Consider the following 19770-nt stretch of genomic DNA (forward strand, 5'->3'; position numbering starts at 1 on the left):
GTGTCCTGTAAACCCATGTCCCCTGCATTGGCAGGCGGATTCTTAACCACTGGACCCCACCAGGGAAGTCCTGCACTTTGCTTTTTGAAAGAGCGCTTGGTTTCGTGAGAGGTGTTCTGAGATTTATTCCTGGCAGAGTGCTGAGCTGGCCTTGTGAAACTGTGTCTAAACCCCTCCCTGGCCCACAGACAAAACTGACTAAGGCCTTCCTGTGCCCTCCAGGGCACACCACGTCCTAGCAGCGCCCCTGCCCCATCCCACGTGCTCCCCTTGCTAACGGCTGTGGATGATACCTGTGTTCTTTCTTGTCCAACAGGCTCAATGGTTCTTATGAGGCTCTCACTGGAGGGTCCACAGTGGAAGGGTTTGAGGATTTCACAGGTGGCATCTCTGAGTTTTACAACCTGAAGAAGCCACCGGCCAGTCTGTTCCAGATCATCCGGAAAGCCCTCCGCTCGGGGTCTCTGCTGGCCTGCTCCATTGATGTGAGATGGGATGGCTTCTCTTTGCTTCTCCCTGCATGTGGTAGGGAAGGGACCAGATTGGGGGCTCGAGACTGGGAAGGCTTTGGGCCAGAGTCTGGGGCTTACGGGGTAAGTCCCATGATGTATTGGTCTCTAGCAGGTGGGAGCTGGTGGCAAGACCTAATTAATGGATAGGAACCAGAGTTTGGTCTCATAAACTCAGAAATTTTAGGAGCCCTAAGTATCAGGCCCCTTTAGTTCTGCAGGAATTACCCTAAGAATGCAGTCTTGATCCCTCGATCCTTGGCCCTACCTTTGCTACCCCCTTTTGGCTAAGTTATCTTGGGATTTTGGAAATACAGTGATCAACTGTATATGATGGGGGCTTGGAGCTCACTGAAGAAAAGGGAGGATGTTTTGAACCAGGGGTGATGTTCTGTCTGGGGGATGGCAGTATGCAGTTCCAAGGTGGCCTGGAGACCAGAGCCTGGATGCCACCAGCCCTTCCACCTGCTCTTTCTCTCCTTACCTGGTGGTCTCACACATATGAATGACCAGGCAGGAACAGTCTCCCTTTCTCCTCTCTATAAAAACCCCAGCAGGATATGTGTATTTTTTGGTAGAGAAATGATGTGGACCCTGGGAAGGGTGCGGGACTATTGAGGTCGGACTCTGGGGACCCCCGCTGGTGAATTGGGGCCAGTGAAGAGGGGTTGTCACGGTTAGTCTTCTGCAGGTGGTCATGGGATCCCTATTGGGGAATAAATGACTTCCCAGCTTCCTGTGTCATTTTAAAGGCTGGTAAGTCATTTTCCAGAACTGGCAGGCAGGCCTGATCAAAGAGGAGTGGATGGAGAGAGCTCTGTTTACCTGGGGTTAATTGCTCTGCCTGCATATATCCCCAGCCCTGCACTGGGACCCCCTGGCTGTGTAGCATGTGCTTAGAAAGCCTTGTAGGACTGGCCCCAAGAAGGTCAGGGTCAGCCACTCTGAGTGGACTTCTTTATTCTCAACTCAGGTCTCCAGTGCGGCCGAAACGGAAGCCATCACCAGCCAGAAGCTGGTTAAGGGTCATGCATACTCTGTCACTGGAGTCGAAGAGGTAAAATTGGGCAGGGATGGATGGGTAGGGTAATGCGTGATGGGATTACCGTAAATCCCTGGCATCCTAGAGAGAAAGAGAGGGGATTGCCACCTAGTGCTCCCCTGCCCTGCTGAGGTGCAGCCTCTCTGGTTGCACAGAGCCCCTGACACCCTCCTGCTCATTACAAGGGCAGGGCCCTTCTTCCTCTTACCCACTCGGAGGTGGATTACGTATCCTCTCTGAGCCACAGCTTTATGGGTTCTAACTAAATGCAGGCTCTCCTCTGAGATGTGGCAAGGAAGGGACAGAACGTTTTGGAGAAAAGTTGTAGAAACTGTCAGTTAGATCCACACTCTTTCTAAGAAGTATGTTTGTACAGGTAAAGCACTGGAAACCTATAGGATCCTCAAGGCAAAAAAGGCAGTAATACCTGCCCCAGCTTTCAAGGTGGGGTGTGATAGTGAGAGGAATGCAGATATTCCTTACTCCCCAACCCAAGGAGAAAGCATGGGCTAAGCTTTTCATTATTTTTATTTACTATAGTCTGCTTACTTCCAAAAAGGATGTGCAGTGGTTTGCAATGAAAAGCACAGACTCAATAAAACCATACAACAAAGGCAAAATACAAAAGACAGTCCAGGCTAAAGACAGTGCTCCAGTGGAGAAATTAATTTTGCTTTGGGTTTCCTGAGGGCTAAGGCAAAAAGGGAAATGCAATGGTGCCTTAGTTTTTGTTATTTATTAAAAAGGCATTAATGTTCACTTTGTGTATTTGTGTTTCACAAATACGGTCCTTAATGAAGTCAGTTTCCAGACATGAATTCAGCATGTATGTGTAAACATTGGGTTGAGGGCATGACAGAGGATACAAAGGAAGGTCAGATACTGAAGACTGAGCAGTTCATCGTGTTTGTGTATGTGAGCAAATACACAAATGGGGTCCCATAGAGAATAGGGGAAGGTGGATGTATGTATGGGCTTTCAGACAGGCTGCCTGGGTGCCTGTCCTCCACCTACTACTTACTAACTAGGTAATCTTAGAGAATTCAGCCCCTCTGTCTAGGTCTCAGAGGATTTGTTTGTTTGTTTGTTTTAATTTTTATTGGAATATATTTTATTTACAATGTTGTGTTAGTTTCAGGTGTACAGCAAAGTGAATCAGTTATCCATGTACATATATCCACTCTTTCTGTGTCTCAGAGTTTTGAGGGAGATTAAAATGAAGATAATAACAGCACCCAGCTTATAGGATGGTTGTGAGGTTTAAATGAGGTAATAATGCTTCGTGCCCAGGTCATAGCACCGGCTCATGAAATGCTAATTGCTCTGCGCTTAGTATTTGTTGGAGGGCATTTATTATCAATAGGTCTCATATATTAAGAACTGAGTCAGTCAACTATAAAATTTTAAGCCAAGTTAAAGCTGACAGATGCTTGCTTTTTTATGCTAGACTCACTATTTATTCAACCAGATTGTGAAAAACAGCTAAGGCCTGAAAAAATGTGTGAAAAGAAGACATGTTTAGAGGCCTTTGAGGAATTGAATGCAAGTCCGCTCAGGTGCAGACATGAACGCAGGGTGAGAGGGGTGGGTGCGGAGATTCAGTTGCCTTTGTGTGTGGCCCTTGCAGGTGGATTTCCGGGGCTGTCCAGAGAGGCTGATCAGACTCCGGAACCCGTGGGGCGAAGTGGAGTGGAAGGGGGCCTGGAGCGACGAGTAGGTTCTCCCCTCCCTCCCGGCCTGTGTCCACCTCCCTCTGCGGGGAAGGCATCAGGCAAAACACACGCAGTGATTCTGAGACCCCCAGGGCAGTGCGCTTGCAGCGTTTCCTGTCCGCAAATCACCCAGCCTGTTCAGAAAAGAATGTTAGATGGTTCCAGGTGGGGAAAAGCCAAACAAAACCCACTCAGCAGTCGTCTTTGATTCCTTGCTCTGCTCTGGCATTTGCAAGTTTGGCAGCTCAGTGGAATTTTGCTTAGTGCCTGAGGGTTTGCTTGTTTTCTGTGTACCACGGCGGTCATCCAAAGGTGAGAACCATCACTCTCGATTGAATTCTTTCCACTTCGCAAAGTCTGGTTACTCTGACAAAGGCCAAACCCCTCAGCACAAGGAAGAAACGCCCTTCGAAAGAGGAACTGAATCTTAGAGGCGCCACTGGCCGCCGCAGGCAGGAGGATGAACGGGAGGGGTGCCCGCTCCCTGAGAGCTCATTTCTGGCGGGTACTGATCTCTCCTGACAAAGCCATTAATGACCGGAGGGACCCAGGCCTCTCAGAGATGGTGCCTGAACCCAGACAGAGGCCTCCCGTGGTGTCCCGGGACAGCTGTGTTCTGGAACCAGTGCCACCGTAGTGCTGGAGAATGGAGAGAGCAGGTCTGGTTTCTGCCCTAGTTAGCGCTGCTGGCACGGGGGAGGCAGGTTGGCGCCACTAGGGGAGGATGGAGAACTCACCAGTGTCGTGGATGAAGAGCCGCCAGAAATGGGAATGGTCATAAAAACAACCCCCCAAAAAAACACATCCTTAAGCCTCATATGTACCCCATGTGCTGTCCGTACTGCATGATGCCACCAGGGCTTTGGAAGGAAACTTTATTACTTTTATGAACTAATCACACATCATTACTGCTCATAACTGCAGTCTTTCCCTTCAGGTTTGTGTCATGAAGAAACACACATCCCCAGGGCCACAGATGGCCTCCTGTATAAAAGACTTTTCATTCTACTGCCTGTGATGGAGCAAAACCCAAAACCTTAGTTCCACCGACTGCCCCCAAAGCACGTCATGGCTGAATGAAATCGAAACCCCGAGTTTTGGCCATTTTAAGCCGCAGCTGTTTCCCAAGCTGTTTACAGGGCTTATGGGACTTTATCTCCTTTCCCTGATGCTGCTCAGTCTCTAACAGGCTGGGACAGGTCCAGGGGTTTGAGGTGATGACTGGCAGGCCCCACCATCTGGAGACGCAGCCTGGGGTGTTTCTGTATGGATGTTGTGAGGGAGGGTGCTGCAACTCTGTGAGACCCCCTAGCCTCAGCCCAATGTCTTTAAATTAAAAAAAAATTTTTTCCAGTTAGTTTTAAGAAACTAACTGGGGTATTTAGGTCAGATCTCAAATTCTCCAACTTGTCTCCTAATCTTTGTTTATGACAAGCACATTCAGAGCTTTGGTTCTGATTCAATGACTGTTTCCATAAATTACAGAGGCCCTGGGAGCTCCCCTGCCTGATCCTTAGGGGACCTGAGAGCCCCCCTGGATAGAGAGGCTGGGCTTAGTGCTGGTGTTCATGCAGCCAAGGGGAGGTCTTCATGTTTTGCTGAAAGCATTCAGAGAAGGGAATTTTTTTTTTTTAAAGATGGATCTTGATGCTGCTTAGTTATTTAGACACTGCATACATATTTCAGGGAAACCTCACTTCATAAAGGTCAGGTAGCTGGAGATGGCATTTGAACAAACTATGTGGGTATTGCCATGGAAAGGCTGCCAGCAGGAGCCCTCGCAGGGTGCCATTACTCCAGGGAAACTGTCACAAAACTGGGTGTGATTGGCATCTGTGGGCTCAGGAAGAGGACCACGTTTATGTGTCCGAGATGCTTAGGCCCTCTCACGGTATCTTCATCTCAGACAGATAAGCCAGAAGGATGTCTCACCAACTCAGAAGAGGAGGAGGTAGCCTTCCTATGCTGGCCATTCTCACAGCTCTTCCCCTGGACTTGCCCAGGCCTGTGATCAGGGCCTGGGGGGCTGAATCAGACATGAGTGTAGAACTTGCCTGGAGAGTGAAATTAGAGCAAAGCCATGGCCCAGTGTTACTTCTGCTGCATGTCTGGGGTCACCCTCCTAGTGCCTGTGGAGTCCTGTCCCTTCCCCAGACCGCACCTCCTACCATCTCATACCCTCCCCACCCCAGTCATTTCGGTATTCCCCATGTCTGGGGCTGGTGGCGGGGCGGGGAGGTGGGGAGGGTGGGAAGCTGAGCTGCAGTAAACAGCTTGCTCTGCAGCAAACTCTTCAAGAACCATCACTTCTGCTTCCTTTAAAAAAAAAACAACAAGCTTTCTTTCTTTCCCAGTGCACCAGAGTGGAATTACATAGACCCCAGGCAGAAAGAACAGCTGGACAAGAAAGCCGAGGATGGAGAGTTTTGGTGAGAGGGTCTGCAGGAGCTCTGTCTTCTTGTGGATTCCTTCCTGGTTTGCACATGGGCAGTTCTTTCTAGGTGTTCCAGGAATTCAATGCAGTTTCCGGCCAGGGGGCTTCTTTCTTCTTCCCCTTTTACTCCAGTAAAAGGTAGAAACCAAGATATCCGGGCCTCAACATGGATTAGCTATCAGCCTGACTTTCTCAGTTTCTATATCTTTTCAAAGTCCAAGGTTTAGATTAGCATCAAAATACGATAACTTCCTTCACTCCCTAAGGAAGATAATAAGGACACAGTTAGACTGTGTGGCTTAGGGACTCTCTCTAGGCTGGACACCAATCGGAGTTAACCAGTCACCTCGAGGTGGTGACTTGGTTCATTTTACCTCCCAGGGTCTCTGCAGTTTATGGTTCAGTCTCTTTGCTGGTTGGTTGGATATAAGAGGGGAGCTTTTTAAGAACAGAGATGCAAGCAACAGTGAGGAATTTGCCAATACTGTACACTTTTTTCACTGCTGTTAAAATACCATTGTTTGACTGGTAAATTATAAGTCATTTAAAAAGAAATAGTGAGACATTTGGCCAGGGATCACTGCGTATTTGTACAGTGGGGTGTAGGAAAGATTTAGTTCACCCACAGCCTCTGCTCTGTCCTGTGCCCACTGGGCCACACCTTCTACCACCTTTCCAGCCCAGCTCTCTTGACTGAGAGCTCACCGATCCCTTTGCCCCCAGGATGTCTTTTTCGGATTTCTTGAGGCAGTTCTCTCGGCTGGAGATCTGCAACCTGTCTCTGGACTCACTGAGCAGCGAGGAGGTGCGCAAATGGAACCTGGTGCTGTTCAATGGGTGCTGGACTCGGGGCTCCACGGCTGGTGGCTGCCAGAACTACCCAGGTGAGGTGCGGGGGGAGGAGGGTGATGCTGTGTCCACCTCGTCTTCTGTCTTGTCCTCCCTGGGCTGGGCATCTTTATCTTTAATCTTGGGACAATGTCTTTGCGCTCTGTCCTCTGGCTCCTGACACCACTTGGTGGCCCAGCCTCTTTCTGGGACTTGGAGGCCAAGGCAGCAGGGGTGGGCGGTGGCTCTGCAGCCCCTTACCTGCGGCTTGATCTCAGGGAACGTCATTCTTCAGCATCTCTGTATGTTCAGACTTTCTGCTCCACCCACCTGCCCCTTGCCTTCAAAGGCTGTTCTTTGTACTAACCGTGACTTGACACCCTGCACCAAGGTCTCTTGTTCTTCTCTGGGGCTTCCTCCATCTCCACCCGGCCCAGCTGGCTGGCATCTGGCCCACTGCGCCCTGGGACAGGTGCAGCATCATCCGAGTGGCTGTTCTGCTTTGTTTGCACCTAAGTTGGAGGTGGCGGGGCCTGACAGCCTGATCAGGGATGGTCACACGCAGGGCGTGGGAATGGCCACTGTCTGCTCCCCCTGGGAGTCATCGGAGCACCCTCCCTGGTGGTATAGTCTGGTGCAAACCACAGCTTCTGTACTAACCAGGGCCCTCATCCTATTAAAGGTGGGAAGCCTTCCCATTGGCGGGAGATCACTAATATCTACATATATAGGCTCCTCCTAGGTCGAATCACCTGAGGCAGCAGCAGAGGAAGAAACTCCGAAAAACAGCCCCACATCTCTCAGGAGAAATGAAAGAAAGCAAAACCCACCCTCTCCACTTCCCACCTCCCCAGGCTCCACGCTCCCTCTCCTAGTTTGATGTTGACATTGTTGATGGACTTAGACTCAGTGCAGGCCTGTGCTCAGGGTGTGGAAGCAGCATTAGAACAAAATCCCACGTGGGTGGAGTCCTGGGGCTTGACTGCGTTTCTGGTTCTTTGTCCCCCTCCAACCCAAGCTCCCATTTCTGATGGCAGAGATGAGCACGGAGCAGAGAGGGAGGCGGGAGTTCCTTTCATGCCACTGTCGCTCAGATGCTCAGTCTAACGGCTCTGGGACCCTGAGAGGGTCATTTCCCTGTTCTAAGCTTCAATTTCCCAATCGTCAAAGTGGAGGGATAATACCAGCCTTTGGAAGTGCTTTGTAAACGGTGTAGTGTTATACAAATGGGATGTATTATTTTTATGACCCATTCTCTTCTTCGAGCTCTGTTAAGGAGTAAACAAAAATATGTAGGGATTGCAGTAATGTCACATTTGGGAGAAATTAAAATATGCTCAACATTAGCAAGCTCTTAGAAAATGTGTTGGAAATTTGCATGGATCATTTTGGGAGCTTGGCACTGTAGGGGGTGCCTAAGGTATCTGTATGCATGAAATCACCACCCCATCTGTGTTGCCAGCTAACTGTCGAGAAGATATGGATGGTTCCTGCCCTTTGGTAATGATGTAAGTACAGAAGATTACAGAATTGTCTCTGGCTCCTCTGGAGTCGGCAGATATTTGGCTTTAAAATCTACACACTTGTGTCCTAGAAAAAAAAAATTGCAAGTGGAGGTTCTGGGAAGGTGGGATTGTAATTTTATTGTTAAGAAAATATAATAACCAGTGGCTGTTGGTCATTTGTGAATGCCTTGTTATTTCATCAAGTTGGACCCTTATTTAGAGGATCCCTCCTTCCCCTACTACTTTCTCCCAGGGAACATCATTATTGACATTGTTGAGGCCCTGGCATGGAGTTGGCCCATCAAGCCCGTTTTCCTCAATTATGTTCTGCCACTTGAGTTTGTCATAGAATTGCTGTCTGCCCCCGGGTGACCCATTTGCCCTCTCTGTGCCTTAGCTTGTACAGTCACTCTTTGGAGAGATTTTTTTTTAAAGGTCACATTTGAAATGAAGTAGTCTTTTAAAATATCCACAGGTCGTGTGGCGAACATGCTTCTTAATTGCCAATTAGGCTTCCCAGGTGGTGCTAGTGGTAAAGAGCCAGCCCGCCAATGCAGGAGACATAAGAGACTTAGGTTCGATCTCTGGGTCAGGAAGATCCCCCGGAGGAGAGCATGGCATCCTTCTTCAGTATTCTTGCCTGGAGAATCCCATGGACAGAGGAGCTTGTTGGGCTATGGTCCATAGGGCCACAAAGAGTTGGAGACTACTGAAGTGACTTGAAGTGCTAGTTGCTCAGTCGTGTCCAACTCTTTGCGACCCCATGAACTATAGCCCACCGGGCTCCTCCATCCATGAGATTTTCTTGGCAAGAACATTGGAGTGGGTTGCCATTTCCTTCTCCACTGTACTCTTGAGGGAGTGTGTCTCATCACTGGCTGCAATGCCGAGTCATCTAGAGGGGCCCCTGGGCCTCTAGACAGAGGATCTGTAATCAGGGCTGTTTCAGGCTGTGATCCGAATCAGGGGCCCATCAGATGGGGCTTCCTAGGGACAAGAGTGGTCATCTTTACAGCCTGTCAGGAGAGGCCCCCTTGGTTCCTAGTCTTCACTGGACTTTTGTTCTCATCTGGCCCAGAGACCTGCTTGTTCCCCAGACACGTCCTTCCTCCAGGAGTTGGGTTCATCATCACAGGCCAGGAGCTGGGAACAAGGAGATGTTAACCATTTCCCCAGGAAGACTTGGCGCTCCCCAGAGGGACCTTGTGTAGCCCTGGGACCTCGGGACCTTGAATATCCCACTCAAGCATATCAGGGCCCCTGGTTGATGAAATGGACAAGTCCAAAGTTTGCACATGCTGGGTGTGTGTGTGTGCTGGTATGTGGGCAGGGTAGGGAGATAGGAGGAAATGCCGACCACCTTGGAAAGCAATCTTGCCGAGGCCTGCTTACCGGGCACAGTTTGGCCAGAGTTATGCTTTCTGGGGATGATCACAGTTCCTCCCTTTCATTCTGTTCTTCCTGATCTCCTCACCTGCCTTGTGGGGAACCACTGTCCCCTGGGTGACTTCCAGCCACTTACTGGACCAATCCCCAGTTCAAAATCCATTTGGACGAGGTGGACGATCACCAGGAGGAGAGCGTCAGTGAACCCTGCTGCACGGTACTGCTGGGGCTGATGCAGAAGAATCGCCGGCGACAGAAGAGGATGGGACAGGGCATGCTCAGCATCGGCTATGCTGTCTACAAGGTACTCCGGAGCTGGGGTCAGCCATCTTGGCACACCTGATGTCTTTGGTTGGAATATTTTGGCCAGCAATTGAGGTGCATCTTTCTTTTTGTTTGGCTGTTCCTAATCAAGCGTTCTCCTCGCTCCCCTAAAATGCTTCTCTCAGTTGCCTTACTGAGGCCTGAATTTCACAATTAAAGATTCATTCCTTTGGCCTAAATCTCTATTTTTAACATCGAGATGTGTAATTCATTAAACTTTCCCTGTCATTGCCTGTTCAGTGTAAACACACTTGTTAGACTCTTTCCAGGTATAGGCTTCTCAGGGGACAGGAGCCAAGAAGGTGACGCAGGAGTCTGAGGACATCACAGAGTAGGGAACGGGAAGCTGGTTATGGGAGCCAAAGACGAACCCCCTCCTCTCGGGGCAACCCCAAGACACTTGTTGGGACTCACTAGGCTGGGGTAAAAGGAGCTACAGGTCATTTTCAGTTCTGGTATCTCTGGACTGAAGGTCATAGCTAGCTCTTGGCCCAGGCTGCAGTGCCTGGCTTAATACCCCAGTTTTCCCTGGTAACCACCTCTATATATATTTCACAGCCTCACGGATAGGTTCGAGCAAGACCTCGGGTCTTGATAAGCCTAGCCAGGATCAAATTGGAATCCACTTTTTAATACAGGCAAAGACTTTCTATAATGAATTCTGGAGGGATTCGTGGTGGTTGTTTTTATAGAATTTTGTTAAAAATGAATTTCTTGGGAAAAATACAATTCTAATCAGAAGGACCAAGAGCTGGCTGGAGGCCCAACACCTCAGTATAAATTACTGCATGAAAAAGAAGTATTATAATAAGAAACCAGTAGGAAAAATAGTGACTATTAAGCTCATACAACTTCCAGCCCCTTTCTTTCTCTTATTTAGGAACTTAGGGCTTTAGAGTTTAGGGTGTATGTATGTGTGTATATTTTGTGTTGGATGAATGGGGAATTGAAAAATAATTGCTGTTTGACGGCTGGAGAAAAGAATTTCAAATAAATAAGCTCTAATTCTATTCTAGCTTAGCCCTTCCACCTCCACCTAGAATGTAAGTAGCACCCAACCAGATTCTTTTTTTATAGAAAGTGAAAGTGTTAGTCACTCGGTCTTGTCCGACTCTTTGTGATCCCATGGACTGTAGCCTGCCAGGCTCTTCTGTCCATGGAATTCTCCAGGCAGGAATACTGGAGTGGGTTGCCATTCCCTTCTCCAGGGGATCTTCCTGACCCAGGGATCAAACCAGATTTCCCACACTGCAGGCATATTCTTTATCAAAACTGAGAAAACACTTACCTTATGCATATCAGTTCAACCCATCTTTAGTGTGTATCTGCCAGGTGCCTTGCTGAAAGCTGAGATACAGAGGAATAGCACAAGGTTATTGCCCTCAAGGTACTCACAATCTCAAGGGGAAAACCATACACACACACCACTAACTGCAGGGCGGTCAGATCTGCTATGATGAGGACCAACACTGTGGGCTGAGGTCTCCTCAGAGAGGGATAGCTTCATGGAGAAGACTTTGATCAGGGCATCAAAAAATGAGCTGGATTTCAAAGATGAATGAGGGAGAACTTTCCAGCCATAGGGGACAGCGTGTGCTTCTTGACAGCAGGAGAGAAAGTGACAGTTTTGGAGAGCGAGCAGTAGGCAGGCATGGCCGAAGGGTGGGCTGCAATAGGGACTGTGGCCACCAGCTTTCATCCACAGGCTCTACCTTCTATAACAAGATCAGAAAAGCTTTCTTTGGAACATGAGCTAACACACGGAAATAGCTTTGTGGGCATGACATTTGCTCTCATAAATAATATATACAGCATGTCAGTTTTTCAGACATCAGTTTATAGCTACTTTTAAAATAACCCCATGTATGTGATCCATGGACCTTCTTATAGCCAGAGGCTTCTAATCCAGAGCATGACATCTGTGAACACAAACTTTAGGGTTAGGATGAGGCCATGTGCAGTGGTGTAGGGATGTCTGAGGGTGGAGGCAGTGTCTGGGCTTGTTCAAAGGATCTGGTGTTGGACAGAGGGAGTGCAGGGGTTGTAGGGGGTGCTGTTCTCTGACCCTTGGAACTGCTTCCTCTGGCTTTGAAAGTGTTAGCTGCTGAGTCGTGTCCGACTCTTTGCGACCCCATGGACTGTAGCCTACCAGGCTCCTCTGTCCATGGGATTCTCCAGGCAAGAAGACTGGAGTGGGTTGCCATTTCCTTCTCCAGGCGATCTTCCTGACCCAGGAATCAAACCCGTGTCTCTTACGTCACCTGCATTGGCAGGTGGGTTCTTTACTGCTAGCGCCACCTGGGAAGCACCCCCCCCACTCCCTACCCCTTTCTGGCTTTAACTGGAGTCTGGCTTGAGGTTGGAAACTTGACACTGATGGAGAAGCAGCCAGAAAGCCCTGAAGGCTAAAGAGCCCTGCTTGTCTGGCCTCTATTTTCTCCCCTGTTATCTTCCTGTGGTGACCACAGGCTCCTGCCAGGCAGGCCTGTCATTTGCATTCAGGATCCTACATTTCAAAGGTGACTGTCCCTTTCCACCCATCTCTGGGGGAGGCTGGCCTTGTCTCCTGCCTAGATGCTGGCTGGCTGGCTGGCTGGCTCAGTTCCTGTCCAGGGACTCTTGGTTATGGATTCAGAGCATATTGCCCGAGGCGATCGGCAGGTTAAATGGAAAGACCTAGGAGGTGGTTAAGGGAGTCCCTGCTGAGGAGGGGTGAAGGCAAGGCAGTCAGACAGGTACTAGGCGGCAATCCCCTGAGGACCTCTGCTCTCCCAGACAACCAGGGCCTCTGCATGGGGGAATCTCAGCTCTAGACACAAAGTTAGAGAACTGACAGTGACCCCAGACTTTTCCACCTCTGCTGCTAATTATAAACGGGGGCTCCAGAGTGAGGATGCCAGCTGATCCAAATTTCTTTTTTTTCCTTCAGTTTTGGCAGTTGCCTACAGACCTAAGCCACAAACAATGCCCTTCCTGCTCTTCTGGTCTAAAGAGCTTGCATGGTACGGGCAAAGGTGGGGGTTGAACCCTCTTCTCTATCTGGGCATGTGGGGCCTCCCACTCTGCATCCGAGATCTCCTGTGGGCACTGTTTCCAGTTGCAAATAATAGACCCAACTAGACTAGGGGCTTCCTTGGTGGCTCAGCTGGTAAAGAAACCACCTGCAATGCAGGAGACCTGGTTTCAATCCCTGGGTTGGGAAGATCCCCTGGAGGAGGGATAGGCTACCCACTCCAGTATTCTTGGCCTTCCCTGGTGGCTCAAATGGTAAAGAATCCACCCGCAATTCAGGAGATCTAGGTTTGATCCCTGGGTTGGGAAGATCATATGGAGGAGAGCATGGCAACCCACTCCAGTATTCTTGCCTGGAGAATCCCCATGGACAGAGGAGCCTAGTGGGCTACAGTCTGTGCGGTCGCAAAGAGTCAGACACGGCTGAGTGATTAAGCAAGCATGCAGACTAGTGAAAAGGAATCTACCAGCTCCTGTAAGCAAACCAAGAGAACAACAGGAATGCTTGCCTGCTCTCAGGACCCTTTCTCTCCACATCTGCCCTCTGGTGTCAATGCCATCCTCCCCGTCTAGCTTTCTGCACAATCTCCCTAATGTCACCCACATAAAAGAAGAGCCCTCTTCCCTTAGTTCCAATTCGAAAATCATAGCGAAGTCTCTGATGGACTCTACTTGGGTCACATGCCTCTTCCTGGGCCAATGCCTGTAGTGAATGGTGATTGAATTATGTCTTGACTTGAGTGACACCCTCTTCTGGACAAGCCCTTGATCTGGAGGCCAGGTCTGTAGGCCTGTAAGATGTTAGTTCTCAAGGCTATTACTATTACCCCAAGGCTATTACTCTTAAAACATTTGGGATCCTGGTAGATTATACAAAAAGAAAATTAAGTAGAACTCTTTTTTTTCCCTTTCTTTCAGATTTCTAGGGCTCAGTAGTCTACAGATGGTCTTGCTATTCACCAATGACTTCCCAGGTTCAGAAATGCTCATGAGTCTCTCACTTTAGCACAGGCTTCCTCCCAGTGGCCCAAGACTGCATTGTCTGTGCTAGATTTGGGGAGGGACGAAAAGGCACAAGGGGAGAGGCAAAGCACCCTTGGGTGACCTACTCTTTTCTCCTTCCCTGTAGATACCCAAAGAGGTATGTTCACGCTGATGGAGATGTCCCCTCTTTGGTAAGGAACAGCTGGGCAGCCTCTACGGATGGGCACCTGGCGACATCAGCTTCCTCTGATGGAAGCTGGCTCTCCTACAAACCAACTCTACAGGATCTGGTGATCTGGTAACCTTGAGACCTGGTAAAGACACTTGGGACCCACCTGCCAAGAAGGGCACAGTGGTAACCCTTGCCCCCTGTGTACCTGGTGCTCTAATCCAAACAAGACGACTGTAGCTCACTCAGGCTCCTATTTATCTAGCTAACAGGAATAAATGCCCTCATGTCTGATAAGAAAAGGAAGCACCAATTTTATCTTTTTGGCTCCTGGCTGTTCCTGTGCTCCTCAGTGATTTACAGCTGGATTTGAGAGAAACATCATCAAAGTCTTACTTACCTCTGGGATCTCCTGCTGCCCTCCCAGACCTCAGCCAGGAATGCCAGTGGCCTCATGGGCAGGCGCTGGCAGGGCACACTTATAGGAGTGCCTTGTCCACGCAGCTGGTACCCAGTCAGGCCCCAGCTCATCCCAACCCAGCAGGCCTCCCCTCGGCTGCATGCTGGGGACACCAGGGAGCTCTTAGACATCTCATGCTCCGAGCAATTGTAGCAGAATCTCTGTGGTGATTCCAACGTGCAGCTGAGGTTAGAAACCGTTTCTGTCTGGAGTTCCCCCAGCCAGTGTCTGTTATTCTAGTTATGCAGAAGTACATTTGCCCTGCTGTGCTTACCCCTACCCCCCGGGTTCTCAACCTTGGCCACCTGGTAGTATGTGCCAATGAAGCCCAAGTTCACAGGCTCCAGCCCATGCCTTGTTCCAAAGGTGCTGACCACTGATATACCCTGCCCTTTGACTCCCAAATGCATATTATTGGTTATGGCGGCAACATAAAAGGGGGTATGGATGATTCAAGACAAGCCCTTGTCACTACTCAAAAGTAATTAAATTCAGACTTGTGTTAAGTCTGATGGGTGGCGATTCCCATCAGAAATGGAGAGGCCCCTCTGCCCACCTGGTAGAGCCTCTACCTGCAGAATTTCCCTGTGCCCTCTGTGTAACTCTGTGGATCCTGAGATCCCCAAGTGCTGGAGGATCTTTGGTCAGTGGTTCCAAACCACTGCTCAGAAGCCCCTGGGGGTTTGTGAAAGCGTTAGCCCACTGCCCCCCACCCCCAGAGTCTCTTGAGTCTGTAGCTCTGGCACGGGGCTCAAGAACTTGCGTTTCCAATGAGTCCCCCAGGGCTGCTCATGCTGGTTCTGGGCCCACACTGGTGGCTGGGCCAGGCCACGGGGAGGTGCGAGAGCCGGGGGCCTGGTGCACATGTCTGTGTGGAGTCTCCAGTAAGACGGAGGGGTGCCAGCTCCTGCCTCCGTGTTCTCTACTTCTCACTCTGGCCTCCCAAATGAGGCTTCTGTAATCTGTCCCAGCCCTGGGTTCTTACTGGAACTCGATTTGCCTTTTACCCAATACAACCCTCACCCCCACTTCTACGTTACTGGTGCCTCCCCCTGCTGATTGCTGTCATCAGGGACAGCAAGAATGACATTTAGTCCAGTAATGCTTAGACTTGGCCAAGACCTTGCTGGCATGCCCCCAGAGTATAAAATTTTTCAGGGAGAGATCCCAAGGCTGTGGCTGCCCTTGCACCAAGGTCATCAGGTGCTGGCTGGTGGGTCCCGTGGAGTCCTGACCAGGGCAGTGGGGGGTGGTGGCCCTGCCTTCCTCCCCTATTTAGCAGACCTGGGATCTAAAGAGGGTCTGGTGACCGTGAGTGACTCTGGGATGAGCAACCAGCTCCGAGTCACACAGAAGTCACTGCCCTTGTAGCTTACCAGCACCTACCCTCTGCTACAGGTATCTTGATGAAGATTTATCATAAAATACAGTGCTAAGGGGAGGCTTAATTACAGCAATGGTAACATGGACACCTGTGTTTTTGAAGCACTCTGCAGCTTCTAATTAGCTGGTGTCATCACTTCTAGCCTCTGCCTCCCTCCAACAAACAAGTGGGTCATGGGAGCATCTTTGGAGCATCTTTCCCCTCAGAGGAGAGCCAAGGCACCAAGGGTGGTCTGGCTGTGGCCGCCCCCTCTATCTGCCTCCCTGACCGTCCAGCCTAATGCCCTGGTTACCTGGCAGGGCCATTTTCCCAGCCAGATAAAGATGAACAGGCCCTTCTGGCTGCTGATGCTTGAGAACTGGGATTTAAGCCACAGGCCTGTACTAGGGAGCTCAGCGCCATCCCCCAGGTACAGATGCAGAGAAAGAGTCTGTTGGATTCAATGAGGGGTGATTCACGAGGACAAATATCCAGAGAGAAGTCAAGCACACAATGGAGACCCTGTTGACCAACCTTTATTTAGCCAGGAAGAGGGCAAGGGGTCTGGCCAAGGTCGTGTAGTCAGGGTCAGTGCCTTGACCGGGGCCTGGCCCCCAGGTGGTCAGAATACACCTGCTGATGGACACAGGGTGAGTTTGCAGAGTCCAAGTCCTATGGATTCTCAGCCCCGGGTTAAAGATCAGCGAGCCCTAAATCAGCGCGGTACAGCCCAGCTCCGCGGCCTTCCTCCTCCAGGATGTGGGCGGACACTGACCCTGATGTTGCTCTGCGCAGCTGGAGAGTCACACGGACGCGCACCTGGGCCGGGACTTCTTCCTGGGCCGCCCGCCCGCCGCCCGCTCCAGCACCTACGTCAACCTGCGCGAGGTCTCGGCGCGCGTGCGGCTGCCGCCCGGGGAGTACGTGGTGGTGCCGGCCACCTTCGAGCCCTTCCAGGACGGCGACTTCTGCCTGAGGGTGTTCTCGGAGAAGAAGGCCGAGGCCCTGTGCGCGCCCTTTCCCTGCGGGCGGGTGGTGGGGGCCGCAGAGGGACCTGGCCCCGCGAGGGTGCAGGGCCCGGTCGGTGTGTGGGACCCACCCCCGGCCCCGGAGGAAATCTGTCGCCCCTGCAAGGGTTCTTCGTGAGGGGGGTCCCCTCCTGCCCCTCCACGTTGGTCTGTAGGAGAGGGATAGTTTTCCTTCTCAAAAGGTCAAGAGAGGGCATCAGTAACAGCCTGGTGAGAGCATTTTCCTCCCAGCGGGGATGGGCACCACAGGAGGAGCTGGGTGAGAACACTGCCGCTTCTCTTACACACACCACACACTCATACTCCACATACACACACCACACACACACACTGCATGTACCATGCACACACACCTCACATACACACACCACACACACACATACCACACACCACACATATCCAATACATGCACATCTCACATACACACACCACACACACATGCCACACACACCCCATATACTGTGCACCTAAATACCAACACATTACAGACATACCACACATGCTGCACACACACATCATGTGCATATACACACATACCATACATACACGCAGACCACATGTCCCTTGCATGTATATACCACACATACACACCATACACACACCTGATATACTTTCTGTACATACGCACATCACATATACCACACACCTACACACCACACACATACTACCTATACACACACATAAACACCACATACACACACTTAACACATAGTATCGCCCCCCCGATACCACACACACACACACGTTGCACCACATACCATGTACATGTATGCATGGACTCATGGGTTGTGGGCTTGGTGGCTCATTCCCCAGATACCATTTCAACAGGGATTCACATAGTTGAGAAGATGAGATTAGTAAATGGGAAAGGTGGGGAGAGAATTCCCCAGAAGAGTGGTCCTCCAGGGTGAATATTCTGGATTCCATGAAGGGCCCACTGAACTTGGCAGCTCTTGTCTCTGGTGACAAACTCAGGGTGGGGTGGGAGTTGGAGACATGAAGGGAGGGATCCTGGTTCAGCTTATGCAGTTTGGCGATAGTAGGAGCCAGGTCTTGTGTTGGGAAGCCGGTACCTCCTCAGGGTCACAGACTTCCTGAAAGAACCTAGCCATTAGCTATACGTTTTGTTAAAACTTATCCATGTTTGCTTTTTCCTTTCTCTGTGTTTCAGGGAAATTGGGGATGTGGTAGTTGGAAACCCACATGAGGTATGCCACCTTTTAAAATGCCAAGCTCTCACACTGACTTGTAGCAGTCATTCGGGGCTTCTTATTGATTGGCTAGGAATCCCCTAGACCCCTGAACCTGGCTCGATGGGAAACTCCTGGGGCCAGGACCTTGGACCCCTCCTGTTTATCGCCATGCCCCCCCTCCCCCCACGCAGTGCCCAGCACACAACAGACACGCGGCAGATGTAGTGAATGATGCACGAATGAATTTTAAGTCTTCATCTTTCATTTTTCTCAGTGAGTCCCATCTTAACTTTGCAACTGCTCTGCCTTTTAGCCACGACCCAGTGAGGTGGAGCAAGAAGATGGCCAGCTGAGGAGCCTGTTTGAGAAGTTTGCCGGGAAGGTGAGTGGAGGGCTAGCACGAGCTCCCACACAGGCAGGAGAGTGTTCGAGAAAGCTCAGGTCACCTGAGTCTTTTGTCCTTTGCATCTCCTTGAGTAGCAGGGGCCACAGGTCTCAGGCCTCCCAGGTCTGTCTGTTGCCTCTTCCTGTCTGAAGCCTGAGGTCTTTCCTGCACTGCTGGTGTGGGACTGACCACGGCCACTCTTGTTGCTGTGTTGTCTTGCCTTTTGAGAAAATAGAAAATTCGAATCTCCAGGTCCTGCCAAAAGCCCTTCTGTGTGTAAACTGGCCCTGGCGGATCAGAGCCCTGACTAGAAAACCAGGAGGCAAAACTTCCCTATATCAATATCTTTCAGATATGAGAGGAATCGCCCAGCCCAGGTGGCTGGCAGCTCACTCAACCAGGCCTGGGCTAAGTGCTTCCTGTCCCGCTGCCTAGCCTGCCCTCAGGGACATCGGTGGCGCTGGGCTTTGTGGAAGTCAAGCTTGGCCCAGGTGCCAGCGCTGCTCGGGAGCTTGTGGAGCCGGTGTGCCCACTGCTCCTTCCTGCCCCGTCCTGCTGACTTGGCTTATTGTGATTCCGGTCCTGAGGGGCTGTAAGTCAGAGCAGACTCAGGACTCCAAGTGTCACAACTGGCCCCATAAATACAGCGAATGCACTGCTCTTTGAAGGATAATAGGTTTGCCAGAGGGCCCGGAAAGGAGTCCGTCATCTTGGGCTGCTATAACAAGGTACCGCAGACTGGGAAGCATTTGAACAACAGAAATTTATTTCTCACAATTCTGGAGGCTAGCAGTCTGAGATCAGGGTGTTGTCCCGGTCAGATTCTGGGGAGGGCTCTCTTCTAACTTGCGGACGCACATCTCACTGTCTCATGTGGCAGGAAGAGGATTAGGAATCTGTCTGGGGTTCCTTTTGTAAAGGCACTAATTCCACTCATTAAGACTCCACCCTCATGACCTAATCACCTCCCAGAGGTCTCTCCTTTTATACTTTAATACTGGGGGTTGGATTTTAACATACAAATTTTGGAGGATGCAAACATTCATTCTGTAACAGAAGGAGAGAAACAATGCTCTCCTCCTGGAAAGCTCTGAGCCACTTTATAGACTTAAGGATGGAGTAGAAGAAAATACATTAAAATCCTTTGCAGAAAATAAAACCTGGGAACACAGTTCTTTTATATAGCCATTAAAGAAAGCTTTGCAAAAATGAGGCAATTTATGTTTTAGATAGACACTTAGACCAATGTTTTTGCTAACAAAACCTTGTTGTTTTAGCTTCCAAGGGACCATATTTTATTTGGAACATCGAGACTGATAACAAAATAAAAGCTCTTATTTGTGTAGTTCTTCATGTACCTTATCTTTTCTCTCTTGCCTGGTGGGGCAATATTAGTCACTGTCGCTGTTCTCCTGGTGCAGGGTCGGGCCCAGAGA

At 50.2% G+C, this 19770-nt stretch overlaps 1 protein-coding gene across 1 annotated transcript in view; it reads left to right on the top strand.

Moving 5' to 3' along the window:
• CAPN8 (calpain 8) overlaps positions 1-19770 on the top strand; it is a 67819-nt gene that overhangs the window by 38123 nt on the left and 9926 nt on the right. Inside the window, exons 5-14 of the mRNA XM_081492692.1 lie at positions 317-485; positions 1483-1566; positions 3179-3264; positions 5618-5692; positions 6421-6581; positions 9545-9720; positions 13882-13893; positions 16524-16735; positions 17928-17964; positions 18263-18331. Of these exons, the coding sequence (XP_081348818.1) occupies positions 317-485; positions 1483-1566; positions 3179-3264; positions 5618-5692; positions 6421-6581; positions 9545-9720; positions 13882-13893; positions 16524-16735; positions 17928-17964; positions 18263-18331 (1081 nt within the window). The remainder of the gene's footprint in view (positions 1-316; positions 486-1482; positions 1567-3178; positions 3265-5617; positions 5693-6420; positions 6582-9544; positions 9721-13881; positions 13894-16523; positions 16736-17927; positions 17965-18262; positions 18332-19770) is intronic.

Source organism: Giraffa tippelskirchi, chromosome 5 (assembly GCF_054371585.1).
Source record: "Giraffa tippelskirchi isolate mGirTip1 chromosome 5, T2T-mGirTip1v1.2.pri, whole genome shotgun sequence".
In the NCBI taxonomy this organism is placed as follows: domain Eukaryota; kingdom Metazoa; phylum Chordata; class Mammalia; order Artiodactyla; family Giraffidae; genus Giraffa; species Giraffa tippelskirchi.